At 36.2% G+C, this 15,141-nt stretch overlaps 1 protein-coding gene across 1 annotated transcript in view; it reads left to right on the top strand.

Annotated features, from left to right (window-relative positions):
- TINAG (tubulointerstitial nephritis antigen) overlaps positions 1 to 15,141 on the top strand; it is a 43,010-nt gene that overhangs the window by 10,556 nt on the left and 17,313 nt on the right. The window contains exons 5-8 of the mRNA XM_026074267.1: positions 2,911 to 3,034; positions 5,165 to 5,315; positions 12,162 to 12,342; positions 12,829 to 12,874. Of these exons, the coding sequence (XP_025930052.1) occupies positions 2,911 to 3,034; positions 5,165 to 5,315; positions 12,162 to 12,342; positions 12,829 to 12,874 (502 nt within the window). The remainder of the gene's footprint in view (positions 1 to 2,910; positions 3,035 to 5,164; positions 5,316 to 12,161; positions 12,343 to 12,828; positions 12,875 to 15,141) is intronic.

Below are 15,141 nucleotides of genomic sequence, written 5' to 3'. Positions count from 1 at the left end.
AAGAAAATTATGTGGCACGTGAACTAAATCTGAGCTGAGGATCCTCTGTGGCAAAGTACAAGTAGATCTGAATATAGGCTGACAGCTAAATACACCACTAAAATCTTTATGACTCCTGAGAAAGTTGAAGCCCCCGAGCATATCACTGCAGAACATGGGTGTTACCTGAGAAGGCTCACATATCTGAGTTGTATCACACAAAAAATTTGAAAACATAATTAAGTTAATAAGGCACCATTTTGAAAGTCATTAAATATCAAAGACCTCATAAAGACTATGTAAAAATACACAAAGTATACAGTTGTTGCCTTAGAATGAAAATTATTATATATTGTTTCCTCTGACATACATCTCATAGTAAAAAAGTTCAGCAGCTGTACATGTCTTCCCTCTTGCAAACTGAAGGGCGTGCATGCTCATTTTGTCTTTTCAAAGCAAGTGATGTAAAGAATTTTTTTTAACATTTAAAAATGTTTTGTTTTTTAAATTTTTTTACAGCTTTTCCTCAGAAAAAATGTTTCCACATTTATCATAATTAGTAATTTTCAGCTTTTTTCTCTGATAGGCCATCTAATTTTTCTGAAGAAAAGTCATAGCTTCAGTTGGAATATTCTTTTATAACCCTTTACCTTCCCCTTTTGGCCAGGTTGCTTGCTTGATGGCATAGAACACGTATGCAGGATTAAAAAGTTTGCCAATCGTTGTGCTGATTGCATTGTGCTGTCTGATGGTAACATGTGGAGTACACATTGAGAAACAGTCATCTAAATCTACTTTTTGTCAGAGAACAGTAATGCTTCTGAATATCATAGTAGCAATTGCTCGGAGTAAAAGCTTCTGTTTCTGGCTACAGGTCAGTCCTGCATTTTTTAAATGACAAGGCTGAGGGTTAATGACTGATTTACTCTGGGATATACAATTTGAGGCTATTAAATACATTGGCAGTAGTTTAGGAACACGAAAAGTAACATATTGGCCCAGACCAAAAATCTATTTAGATACTCCATTTGGAGTATTGTATGTGGTCGCCATCCAGGTTAAGTGTGCTAAATAACCTTTTGCCAAATTCTGCTTGTTTATCAGCTGATAGTGAGCAGTTTTATCAAGCAAATGAAATGCTATTTGTTTGGTATTTTGCCAGTGTCAATAATCTTCAAATTAAATCTTGTGCTTGTGCTTGCTCATTAATAATGAACCTAATGATAATTTAGCAAGAGAGTCTTTAATGTAGCAGTGGCTTTGTGTGCATCCTTTGTAGTCAGTCACATGTTTCTAACAAGCTTTTGAAGAAAGTAGACTTTTGGAAGTGATTAAATCAAAATATTGAGACTAATACTTTCACAAGATTAAGTAGATTATTGACTTGTTACGGGTGGAAGTAAAACTTGCAGAAGCACCTAAGCGGCTCAAGAGCATACAATACACTTTGAAAATGTCTAGTGGAATTTAGGACTAAAAGTCTGGGTCTAAACTGCTGAACCTAAAAGCACTTTGGAGTTACTGGCTCTGGGTGTGTGCACAGACTGTATCCCAATCTAATATCAGATAAAGACCTGAGGTACACGGCCTCTTCTCTCCCTCACTCACTTCTTCTCCACCTTTGGTTTTCTGTGGGAAGGAAATCCAGGTGTACAAGCTGGATGGAGGCACTAGCGTTTCCGAAGACATACCACGAAGCAATCATGACGCAGTCGCATTGTTAAAGCTTGGTTCCCCAGAGAGTCCTGAAATAGCTTGAAAGAACTGGGCTAAAATGTTTAAATCACCTGAGGAAAAGGTCTTGTGAGTCACTTAAGCACTTCAGAAAAATGATGCAGTGGGGATACCCAGAATAAGAAGACTAAAGATAAATAAATAGAGATAAAATAAAAGAATGTACAGGATAGAACCTATTGTGCTTCAGGGTGTAAGCCTGCTTATAATAAAGAAGAATCAGAGAATGTTTTTCTTGGGAGTAGGTTATCTTACAAATGCAGGTTTCACTGTATTTTCTCTGAAACAAATGCTTCCAACAATTGAGAGAGACTGCTAGACTGGATGGACTGTTATTGTCATTCAGTATGGCAATTCCTACCTCCCTATGCAGCATAAGCAATAAGTCCACAAAGTTCAACAACAATGAAAAAAAAAAGCTCAGTGGTTTTGGTATGTCAAACAGAGCAGATTATGAGTAGTTATACCAGATGGTGCTTGCTTATGTGGCTATTTAAGCAAAGCATGGAGGACATAAATTAAGGCTGAGAGATGAAGATGCCAAAAAAGGATGGTCAAATGGATGGCCTGAGCAGGCCATGAGTTCTCAACAGCTCATGATCAGATTGTGAAGCAGAAGAAAATATACTGTTTTCCTTCTGGAACAAGAATAAGTGCTAGAGATTGAAAAACCTCTTTGTAAAAGATGAGTCAATGATACACTCTACTGATTCCTCTCCTGTGGTAATTAGTATCTCCAGCCACATGGAAATACATTCATTTCATATGTAAATCATGTTGAAGCAAAGAGTGTAACAGGTACATAACCTTGCTGCTATTCATAGCAGAAAGCTCTTCCTTCCAGAAATGCCAGCCGGGTGATAACTGACATGTTTCATAGGGAAGTGTTAGTTGGGATAAAAATGAGAGGGAAAGCAGACCGGTTCCTCACCAGACACTGTCTGGTTGCCAGATGCAGAGCTGAGCTTCCTGGCCAAGCAGTGGAGTGCCAGAAGCCCAAGCCCCCGGCTTGGAGGCTTCCAAACCCCCGGAGCACCCAGCTTCAAAACGGATGCTCTGGAAGCCATAGTTGCTAGTGCTTTCTATTTCAATTTAAAAATTAAGGACTTTTAAGGCAAAGTTAGGGTCAAATTTACTCTTAATACATTCCTCAGTATGGAAATAAAATATACTTGGGTCTTGTACACTTTGTTTTAGAGAAACTCACTACCAGAAGAACAATTTCCCGTGTTTTTTGCAGCCACTTATGCATGGCCTGAGTGGATTCATGATCCTTTGGATCAACGAAACTGTGGAGCATCCTGGGCTTTTTCAACTGCAAGTAATATCAGTTTCATTCTCCTTTTTAAAATATCATTGCATGTTACAAGTGTGATGGAAACTTGTAGAGATTAGTAATGAAGTGATTTCAGTTTGCTGTTCACTTTTTATCAGCAAACAGCAACATTTAAAATTACCATACCTTTCCCTCTAAGATGTCTCAATGACTTAAGAAATTAAGTTGCAGAGCCTTTTTCTTTGCTTTTCATAAATTTGCACATCAGGGGGAACCTTGCTGGTAAAAGAAAGTAGAGAATGCATTGACTAGTGTGCTTTACCATAACTAGTAGAGTAACTTTTTAAAAATCTACATGGCCTGCTTGAACAACTACGTGCTTGTCTGGAAAGCCTAATGAAAAGCCTAAAAGATGCAGGCTTTTTTTTTTTTTCATATATTTTTATATTTGTGCGCTTGCCATTATCTAGCCTTACTATTCAAGTAAATTAAGTATAATATTTTCGATAACTTTATGAGGAGAAACTCTGACACTATTCAGATATTTGTGTAAGAAATTATTTTCACATTCTGTAAACAAAGAAATGTCAGAACATGAGCTTGAGTTGCACTGCTACAGCCTTTGGTTTTATGAAAAACGGACACATGAGAGTTTGTATCCCCTTCTTCAAGGAAACTATAGAGATCAGTTCTGTTCATTTTTTTTAAGCAGAAAGAAATCTCAGTACATATTTGGGCATGTAAAGATAGAGAAAAAATTTATACAATCCTATGACTCGGTCCTTCCAGTGGATCCTCATAGGTGCAGGTTTCTGAAACTGCTGCTTTAAATCAGAGAAGGAAAGGAACATTTAGGTTAGTTAATCCCAACTTTCTGCCAAAGCCAGACTGAAAACACTCTATTACCAAAGTACCATGTCCATTGCAGTTTTAAATGAGAAAATCAAGAGAGCTTCTAACAGTTCTCCTGACAGATTACTGCAGAGATGAATAGAGCTCACTGAGCAAAACTTTCCAGATACTCAGCCTTAATTTTCCCTTTAATAAATGAATCCTCTGATTTTAATTCACATCAGTTTTCAATGCTAAATATTACCAGCTCCCTTCCCATGGTGTTTAGGTAATTCTAAAAAACTCTTAAAAAAAAAAAAAAGCTTTTACACCCATGAAAATAGTTTCATTATCATGTGACATCTTATGACAGTGTAAAACAGAGTCACTGTTGCTGTCGGCTGACTCCATTTGACCTTCCTCATTCTTTTGAAGTCTGGTCTAAAGTTCACTGAAGTCAGTGTTGATTTTGATTGGGCTTTAGATTTCAATGGAGATTTTTATTTTCAGGCTCAAAAATGAAGTGCTAATGGTAAAAGAAGATATAATTTAAGTACAGGTAATGATTGGGATTGGGGTTTAATAATTGTTTCACTGTTGCCCATTAAAGAATGAAACATAAGAGTCTTAATTTCACTTACAATTTAGTTAACCTAGTCTGCCTTTAAATCAGTGCATAAATATATTAGTATTTAGAACCATGACTTGCTGATCTAGTGTAGACATTTAAGAAGACTATCTCAGAAGCAGAATTTTCTGTGATAAGGGAAGATGATCCAATGAATCCCACACTTATACAATAATATGAGCAATTCCAAAATATTCTATCCAGTAAAGCTACTACATACTTTCAGTCTTGAATTTTATTCTTGACAGGACTGTTCTTTTTTTTATTTTTCCCCCCAAGTAAAGGAAGGATATCTAGAAAGGAAAGAAAAGGGACTCTTGAATAATAGGAATTTGGGGAGTCATCTGCGGAGAAGTGGGGAGTATTTGCATCTTCTGCTGGAGTCAGCTAGAGATGGATGTACATTAACAAACACGATAGACGCTATCAGACTAGATTATCTAAATACCTCATCTGACCTTTGGATATATGGAATGTTATGATAACCAGTAAATCTATGGATTTACAATATTTCAGCAAATCTGCTCATTTATCTTTGCAGTTTCACAATTATCTCCCTCAAAATTCTGTGCAGATTATACACCAATTGTTATGTAAAGGTATCCACACAGATCAAAAATATTGATGTTGTGTTTCAGGCCACCTTTCACAATGACCAGAGAGCTTTCATGACTAATTATTCACTTTTTAATAACAGAAAATTTCTTTCAAAATAGGTGTTGCAGCAGATAGAATAGCAATTCATTCTGAAGGTCTGATCACAGACAACCTTTCCATTCAGAATTTGATCTCTTGTGATACCAGGAATCAAAATGGATGTAATGGTGGAAGTATTGATGGTGCTTGGAGATATCTGAAAACACATGGGTAAATATTTAACTAACTGTTTAGAATATTTTAACTTGAACCATCTGATTAAGGTACATGTGTTACAATGATTTTTTCTGACCTTTCAAAATGGAAACATTTAGCTCTGTCTTAGGTCAGATTAACTGTATTACCTTGTCAGGATTATCACCATCTCTCATTTACATTTTCTTTGAAGCCCAGGAACTGTGAAACATTCCCAAAAAAATAGGTGAAGACTATTTTGGATGAAATGAGAACTCTTGCTGAGGACACTCTGTAAACAGCTATCTCCCATTTACACCTCATTATAACTAGATGTTGTCAGTAGCTGTAATATCACTGAACTTGGGGTTCAATGGTATTACAATTGAAGTTTCTCTCAGCTCATTTCCCCAGCCTGTCAGCATGCCTCTGAATGGCAGCCCTTCCCTCCAGCATACTGATCACTTTCCACCAGTTTGGGGTCCTCCACAAATTAGCTGAGGGTTCCTTATGTCCCACTGTCCAGGTTGTTAATATAGATGCTAAGCAGTACTGCTTCATTGTTAACCCCTGAGGAATGTCACTACTGAATGGTCACTTTGAACTGTTGACCTCTGAGCATGGCAGTCCAGTTCAGTTTCTGCTGATCTTGTAATCTACCCATCCAGTCTATATCTTTCCAGTTTGTCTGGAAGAATACTATAGGAGATTGTGCTGAAAATGTTGCTAAAGTCAAGGTAAATGATATCCACTGTTCTTCTTTGGTCCATGGAGCCAGTCATCGATTTATAGAGAGGAATCAGGTTGGTTAGGCACCCCCTTCCCTGGTAAACCTGTGCTTTCTGTTCCCAGTCTACTTCTTGACCTTCATGTGCCTGGAAATGCCTTCCAGGAGAATTTGAAATAATGACATTTTATATATTCCATAATCAAATTCAACTGTTTCTCATGTTATGAGAATTAACTTGTACTTCCTGTTCCACACCCAAATCTACCTGCTCTCTCACTTTTACAGTCACACATCCCTTACTCTGATATACCTGATGCTTGCAGGATGAGAGATCTCAGGTCTGCTGTCTGGCAACTTTTGATGTTAGTTAAAAAACCAAACAAACCATGAACAGATCAAGAGAATGTCAGACATGACTCATCAGATATTGTAGTTATCATGGCAGCCTGGGGATCCAGGTTAAGACCAAAGTGCTGTCATTCACATGGACACTAAGTACACAGAGCAATCATGCTGGTTATCTTCAAGTGTATCGAGTGTATTTCTGCTCTGGCAAGGATTTTGTATTGTAATGAGGAGATTTTACAACAAGTGTTTCTCTATTTTCCTATCTCAGAGTTTAAATATTAGAAGGACACTAATTATGTTCTAGGTTTTGAGTGGTAGACCCTTTATATATGTAATCACATTGGGATAGTAATGAATTTCACCCTAGAAAAGGCCTCTTAGCATCTTGTTCATGTAAAGCCAAAGGCCTTCATGATGCAGTGAAAGTTATACTTTAGTATTTTAAGCAATGCTTTTCTGTAACTTGAAGAGCAGGCTTCTTTTAACCAACAGCTCAAGCTCTTAAGAAAGTAAATAAAGCTCTTTTTTTTTTTTACTTCTGATTGTTCACTTGCTTACCATATTAGGGATAGCAGCACAAGAATTGGCAGAGTAGATCAGATAAAAGATCCATTTGAATGGATATTCTCTCTACAAAGGTTAAAGTTCCTTTCTTAGAGGAAAAAAAAGCTAAAGAATGCAGATATAGCACAATCTCCTAGATTTCTGTTCTCCCTGTTATCTCTGTACAGGCATAACTACCATAATGCCTAATAATAAGACTCTTTCTATACCAGAAAGTCATATTTTTTTAACTTGAAGCAATGTGGTTAGTGTGGTGCAACCCTTTCTGCAGAAGCAGTATAATTATGCAGAGATTAGTTCATTTCCATAAGGAAAGCAAAGTGGGCTGAAGCTGTATGAGAGAATTCTTTATCTACTTAGTTGTATCCACACTGGAGTTTGTGCTAATATAAAGACTGCAGTGAGAAGAATACTTAATGACTGACCATATTGTACTAGCATGAAACTGTGTGCAGAGCAGGCCTTACGACTGACATAAGTTTGAAAACACTGAGGTAGGGCACCTCAGGTCCCCAGAACCCTTGGAATTAGACCTTTGGGCCTCTGAATTCCCAAGTACATGTATTATTGCTCAGTCATCTAAGACACCTTACGGTATTCACCAGACTCTTGCAGCAGACTGTCTGAATAAAGAATCTGCAAGGCAGTTATAAGAACTAGCATGAATTTTTGAAGACTCTCCATGAGATCTCTGTAACATAAGACCTTCTTGGCCAATCATCCAGTTTTATTGTTGCCACAGAGCCAGTTCCAACATGTACAATGTCACTGCACTCTTACAGACCTTTGCCTATCCCTGATTATTGATTCACCATTGAACTATCACGCCTGAAAATATCTCTACTTACCCTGCTTAATAAACAAGACTTCAAAATACTCATTTTCTTTCCCAAATCTAAATGGTATTTCAAATTATCCTCCAGCAATCCTAACCACAGATAAACACTTTAAGAAAAAGATCCAAAGGGAGAGAGCATAAGAGCATAAGAATGGCCAGAGCAAAGGTCCGTCTAGCCCAATCTTTTGTCTCTGACAGAGGCCAAGAGCAAATGGTATCATGCTTACCTAAAAGAAATTAATTTTTGGGATTCACTGGCGCTGATAATTGAATCATTTTAGTTACTGAAACTGTAATCCATAATCCTTTATTTTTGAATACGGAACAATAGAAATTTATGGGATAAATGTCTGAAATGTCTCTTGAATGAGTCTTGTTAAATACTGCTTGCTTCCTCACACTTTCAGGTAATTTTTATTTTATGAGACAGTATATTGCAATCATTTTTTTCATTATCTTCATAGCCAGCAATAAGATGAAGGCACAATGATTTTCTGTGGGCTTGTAAATTTTCACAGCAGGTTTTCAATGTTGTTTTAAAGCTTCTGGCTTTCTGCTTTCTGAAGTGTGCTTATCTCAAATTTTTGATAGATTTTCAGGAAAATCAGGTGCTGGCCTAAACTGTCCTTGATGAAGCCAATAGAAGACTTCCATAGAGCTGAGTGAGGAGAGTTAGGCCAGTGCTGAGACCTGACCTTTCAGAAATGCTGAGTGCCCAGTTAACAGAGAAATCTGTTATAAGTGGAACTGAATCACTGCCTGACACTCACTTTCCCTCTCTCTCTCTTTCTCCATTAATTAAAGAATAAATCCAGCTGATTATTATTAATTTTAGGCCTCTTTTAGTTAAATTGGGAGGGATTGAAAGCATCTATTTTATCTGGTAATGGAAATTAAAAGCTTACAGTCTGAAAATGGAAAAAAAAACATTTCAGTTCCAGGCAGTAAAAGGTTAACACACTTGAATGGAAATACTGCTTCTAATCAGGGCCTGATCTGTTTCATAGTTTGGCCTCTCAGTGGTTGCAGAGTATGATAAGGATATTATTGTTATTAATTTTGGCCAACTTGCTAATAATATAAGCTAATATTTTAAATTATGTCCTTATCTCTCAATTAAGACACATAAATGCAATAGAAATGAAAGATTGTCACAGGATTGAACACACAAAACCATAAATGACTTCATATGAATTCTGCCAAGGTTTTATGAATGCAACACAGACTTTTGATGTTTCTCACTGGATATTGCTTGCTCCTAGTGCTATTATATGTGCATGTGCATATGTACATGTACACACAAATATATTCATATTTGTTTCAGTTATTCTTCTATGACTCTTCTGGCAGGGTCTTCTCTGTTGCTATCCCTGAAATGTGAAATATTCTTCAGAATGTGCAAACTAATTCAAAGAGCTGATACCTATATTTATGTTAAATTATGTTAATCATAACTGTGAAAACTGTGTTTAATGAAAGAATTTAAAAGTAACTGCAATTTCAGAATTATCTTGTCCAAATTACTACGTACCTCCAGTTCACCAGCTCATCCCTTAGTGCTTCGCTTCTTTTGCCATAGAAGACACAGGCAGAACTTGTGACAACTCCAGAAGGACAATCTAGCTGATAGAAGGGAAAAAAAAATCCCTGTACCAGGAAGGAATTGCTCCTCTGTTTTTTCCCTCTGGAACACTTCTAAGTACACCTGAGGAATAGATGTCAGATGTCATCCTGTTCCTTGTGCTGGAATACAATCAATCACATGCTTCTGCCTCTCTTATACTAGATTATGCTGTAAGAGTTCTATTTATGCACCTTACCTACCTTGCAGGCCTGATTGCACCTACCAGCAGTGCTTTATTTCTTTAGGAAATTTGTGACCCGGGGTGACTAGAGAAATTATATATGAATAGAAGCATTCTATATACTTTATATATACATACATACATATACACACATATAAACCATAAAAAAGTTTTATTTCAACCCAGCAGTAGAAACAAAGCACAATAAATTTTTTGAAAAGGAATAGCAATCTATGTGTATTTGACCTAATTAATTACCGTTCCCCAGTGGAAATCTGGGAATACAGAACATCTTCAGACATTTGGAAGGGATTTAAAGGGGTTGACAGTCAATAGATTGAAAACCTAAGCAATAACAGCTAACAACCCTGAGACAGAGAGTCCCTTTTTGTCTAGGCAGAATTATGGTTTTTTTCCAGCTCCTGGTTGTTTTGGTCTAGCTTGTCCAGAAACAATTTGCTAAGAAGAAAAAGACTTTGAAACATTCTCCTCAAGGTCAATTGCTCTACTACTGAATACTTGATAGGAAAAAGCCATGTTTTATCTAGAGTAATTGAAACATATATGTGTTCATCTTGTAAAAGTTCTGGCAACTAAGGAAACACAGGCAAACATAATTATTCCCCAAATTGCATGGAAATACAGTTTATAGTTCTTCAGATTCATAAAATTCAGTATAATTGCTGATCTACTAAAATAGATGTTCCTTTTTATAGGAATATCTATTTTAAAATATTCTTCTTCAAAGAACTATATTGAACTATTTAGTTCTATTTTTAAAAGAACCCTTCTGATATGCCTCCATGACATCAAAACAGAAATTTATAAAATTGTTTTGGAAACATCTAGTACTATAATGTAAAAAGCTAGGAGGTCCTAATATCTAATAACTCAGTTAACATAATAACTGGAAGACTCAGGATGCCTTTATATATATATTTCAGATTGTCAGTAAGTGCATTTTAAATATATGCTTTATTTGATTCACTTTATTGAACTAAAAAGGATGTTCATGTAATCAAAGTCAGAATGGCTGAACTATTCAAGATAAGCTACTTGAAAGAAACAAACTTATTGTGTGAAGAGGCAGTTGATTATAATAAGTTTTTGATGTATTGACAAGGTAAAGAATTAAAACCCCTCTTTACTTTTCCTTGAAACACCTCTTATTTTCATTGCCCCTTACATGCATTACGGTCTCTTAACATGGGCTTCAAGATCCTTTGATTCAGCACATTGGATGTTTTCAAATCCAAAGCTTACAGGGGTTCAAGTCTCAGGGGAGTAATTACAGCTGTTCCACCATCACTCCTCAGACAAGATCAGTGTCAAATGCTGTCAAGTCTTTGCAGCCTGCCACTATAGAAGTGTTTACCAGATGAAGCTTTGTTATTCAAAGCTTTGTCTTTGTAGGCAGAGCTCTTTTAAAACAATAAATTTAATTCACGTTTCCAATGGTACATTTCCCCCAAGATTCTTGTCATAAGTAGATTTTTGTGGTTTTGAAATCTTTATTAGAATAACAACTGTCCAGTGATTACTGGACTCAATATTTTAAACATATCATTTAATTTCATTAAGCAGTGCTAGCAGTGAGTCATATTTCCTAGAAATAAACTCTAAAAAACTTGAATCTGAACCATTAATAGAGCTTTATAGTGAATAGTAGGAAAAATGCAATTGTTGTATGTGTGAGCAAACCATCTCTCAGCATTTGGAAAATGTTTAGAGGTAGACACTTTTTTAAGAAATAACCAGGATGATTTCAGTAGTTGTAGAGACTGGAAGCATATTCCTGGGCTATCATGGCCCAAGCTGTCAGTTTAGTCTCCTTGAGAGACTCATTACTGTCAATAACTAGGAACTGGCAGAGGGAACCCTGTGACTGGTCCTCTCCCCTGGCCTTTTCTTTTTCTCCAGTGGATCAAGATGGAGAAACCCAGTCACCAACCCCTGTGTGAAAGCTTTCCGTAGTACCTCTCTACAGTCAGATTGTTTGTTAACTTACCAAAAACTCAGTGCAATAACATCTTCCAAGGCACGTTCTCACTTCTACTTATCTCCAATGTATTTCAGTTCTCTTTTAAGGGGTGCACTCCACTCAGAAACAAATGTTGCTGGTATTAACCACTTAGGGGTGTACCTTTCTTAGGAAGAACCACCAAATTTACTCACATGCCAACAGGACAGCAAATATTTTCACCCAAACCTTTAAAAAATGCATATAGAATTTCTATCTCAACAAATATTCTTAAAGAGGGAGAACAAATGTTCCCCATATTTATTATGACAAATGGAAGGTCAGAGACTTTTCAGCTAAAAGAAATAAAAAAACCTGCTGCTTTTCATCAGCAGTCCTGTAGAAAATGTAGAGAAAACAGAAAATGGCTAATTTCCCTTAAAAATTTTCTGCTGCAAATATCTACATTTCACAAGCAGTTTTTGCTAAATGGATCCTGTTGAAAACACTGGCAATTTATTTATCTTATTCTTACTTACTTGATATGTGGGCAGTGACTAAATAATTAAAAGTTTGAAATAAAACTGCAAAAATGTTTAAACAAACTTCTTATCAATTTATTTTTTTATCTGAACAGGATTGTGTCTTATTCTTGTTATCCATTATTTTGGAATCAGCACCTGCAGCCACCAGGTGAAAATCACTGTTATGTGTCAAGTGAACTTGGGAAAAACTATACAACAGGGCCGTGTCCCAATGCTTTAGAGCAATACAATCGGTTATATCGGTGCGCCTCCCACTACAGGGTATCCTCACAAGTAAGTTCATGCTGCGTATTCATCCTCTCTTGCATTTGTTTTTTGTCCTTTGGGGCTTGAAAGCTTTCTGGCATATGGAAATGTGTTCACTTTACTTGAGAACTAGTGCTGTTATAAAGTCTATTGCCCTATTATTTTCAGAATGTTTTAAATTCTATATTGTTTCTCAGTCATACATTATTCTCTTAAAGATGCTGCTTTGTGGTCCTACAGAAATTAGACATAGAAAAGAAATTATGCCATCATAACTATGCATAACTGCTTCTTAAATATGTTTCTGAAAGTTTTGTGCATTTGGTAACCCTAACATTCTGTAGCAGAAATACAAGTATAATGGTATGTTCATACCACATGTGTATATACACAACGGTAAATTATTATAAGTATATGTATATGTATATGTATAATATATGTATAGCATATTTTATTTAATAGAATTTATTTTATTTGCATGACCTCTCCACTCCTGCTGTTCCCTCCCCTCAGGAAACTGACATAATGAAAGAAATCATGGACAAAGGACCAGTGCAAGGTATGGTAAGTTTGAAAGATGATAATATCATTACTGAAATAATTAAAGTGTGCAGTGACCTTGTATCAAAATATTAGAAATCATAGGTTGCATTCCACAGTGAATAAAACAGACATATGGGCTGTAGTTCATCAAGGGACTCCAGCATTTATGTAACTTTTGGTGTGCAAGCAGTCATCCTAGAGACAGCTGTACTGGATCAAGGTCCATAATGAGCAAAAAGACTTTGAGCTGGATTTGTTGCAAACTTGTGAAAAATCTATGTGCTGGAAATGTAACTTTTTCCCATGACAGCTTTTCATTCACTGATGAAATAGCAATTTGGGGCTGTGCAGGCAAAGTTTAACATTAGCAGAGCTCTGCCGCCTGGGGCTGGGGCTGATCCCGCTGCTAGCCAGGGCCCTTCGTGTTTGCTGTCCCCCAAAAGCATCACTGAAGCATTTGCACCCTCTAGAGAGTCATTTAGTGCTGAAATGGCCCCAGAATTTCCCCTTTTGTAGCCTGTACACTTTCGTTTGCCACAAAAGGCTCACAAGATTCGGGCTTTTCGTCTGAGACCTGCAATGAAGAATCCAGCTCTCTTAGGGAAATAAAGAGACTTTGGTAGGAAGTGAGGGGAGAAGAGATGCTTTGCCCAGCCATATCCGGTTGCAACTGCAGATGGTGCTGATGGTGCCTGTGCCTGCAGCTTCTCGCCCTCCGGTTCTCCCGAGATGTCAGAGTTTGGGGATTGAGTCTTCGGTGACAGGGAAAGTGCATTCAGTGGGAGGTCCATCTTTCACAGATGGAAATAAAGGAAGACCTATAGAAAAACTAAGCATTTGCTTTTAGGGGATTTTTAAGGAAATGCTCTTTTATATATTATTCCTCAAGTCTGCATTTCTACTGCCTTCAACTTTACAATGAATTATCCTTGCTTCCAACTTGTTGTTGAAATGGTCCAGATTATTAAATTGAATTCATTTCAATACATCTTGGTGTTGACTTTTTTTTTTAAACACATTATGTGGGCAGTTGCAATTAATTTTAAACTCGGCTTTAACAAGATTAATACTAGCAGTCTTTTGTGATCTACTCAAGTTTGTTTGGTCAAGGAAAATATTCTTCCCTATGTTTCATTTGATCTAGGAGTGAACACAGTAAGTTCCATTGGTTTTAAGAAAATGAGAGAATTAGGATACTGAAGATACAATCTTAGACCATTTTCTAATATTGCATTCCTAAGATATGTACACACAGTTTACTCGATTAATCTATCAATACTAAATCTCCCCATAAAACAATCTATATTCAGCTATTTGTTAAGTTTTAGCCATTCAATACTTTCTATAATTTCCTGAAAAGTCAACAGGTTTTCAGAGAAAGTGTCTGTATCAGGTTAAGGTAATGTTGTTTGTGGAAAATCAAAATCTGAAGCTAAGTATATAACAGAGAGTGTAGGTATGCAACAGAGAGTATTTCACTGAGTGAAATCCCTTTCCATTTTTTCTTCTTGCTATAATGAGATTTTTAACTATGTCACAGTTATGACACGATAATTTGTCACTGGTTCCCTATTCTATCTGTCTGTACTACAAATACAATCAGGGCACAATTCTAACTTTAAAACCTTATTTTTTTTTCCCAAAATATCCTGTAAGTGATCTTCAGCTACTGAAAAGATTTTCCAGGATTACTCCATTTTTCATTCCTCAAGAACTTACAAAGTGCTTATAGCCAACCTTATCTAATGTGCAAAGTAATTTTTAATAGCTGGAAAACATTTAAAATCCTTTTAGGGTCATGATGTAGACAGTCATCTTGTATGATGATGAATATATCTGTGTTTTTCTGCATATTCAAAGCTAAGAAAATAATTTATTTTCCTACCTTGCTGAAAGTAGATTTAGGAATTTAATTGAAAATTTTCTATTATTCATCTTTCAAAATCAAAAGACAATTTCTCTATGGCAAACTTTGTTGTGTTTTATGGCACATGAACTGAGCAATTAGCAGTTTCAGGTGCAAATGATGAAACACTACATTTTTTTAAGGAAGGGTTCCATTTTCAAATAAACATAGTGAACTTTCATTAGTGCCTTGAAAATATTCAAATGGACAATTGAATATTCCTTTCTCAACTTTTTATTAATGAACTTTAGAAAATACTCTGATAGCTATAGTGTTGACAGAAAAAAATATGCCTCTCTATCACGTTATTCAGTCTCAACCAAAAGAATAGCTAACCCATTATTAGCAAAACATGAAGATTTTGCCCCTACAAAATA

Source organism: Apteryx rowi, unplaced genomic scaffold (assembly GCF_003343035.1).
Source record: "Apteryx rowi isolate R43461 unplaced genomic scaffold, aptRow1 scaffold_383, whole genome shotgun sequence".
Taxonomy (NCBI): Eukaryota; Metazoa; Chordata; class Aves; order Apterygiformes; family Apterygidae; genus Apteryx; species Apteryx rowi.
The sequence above is the reverse complement of the archived record's forward strand: the minus strand, read 5'-3'. Positions and strand labels throughout refer to the sequence as shown.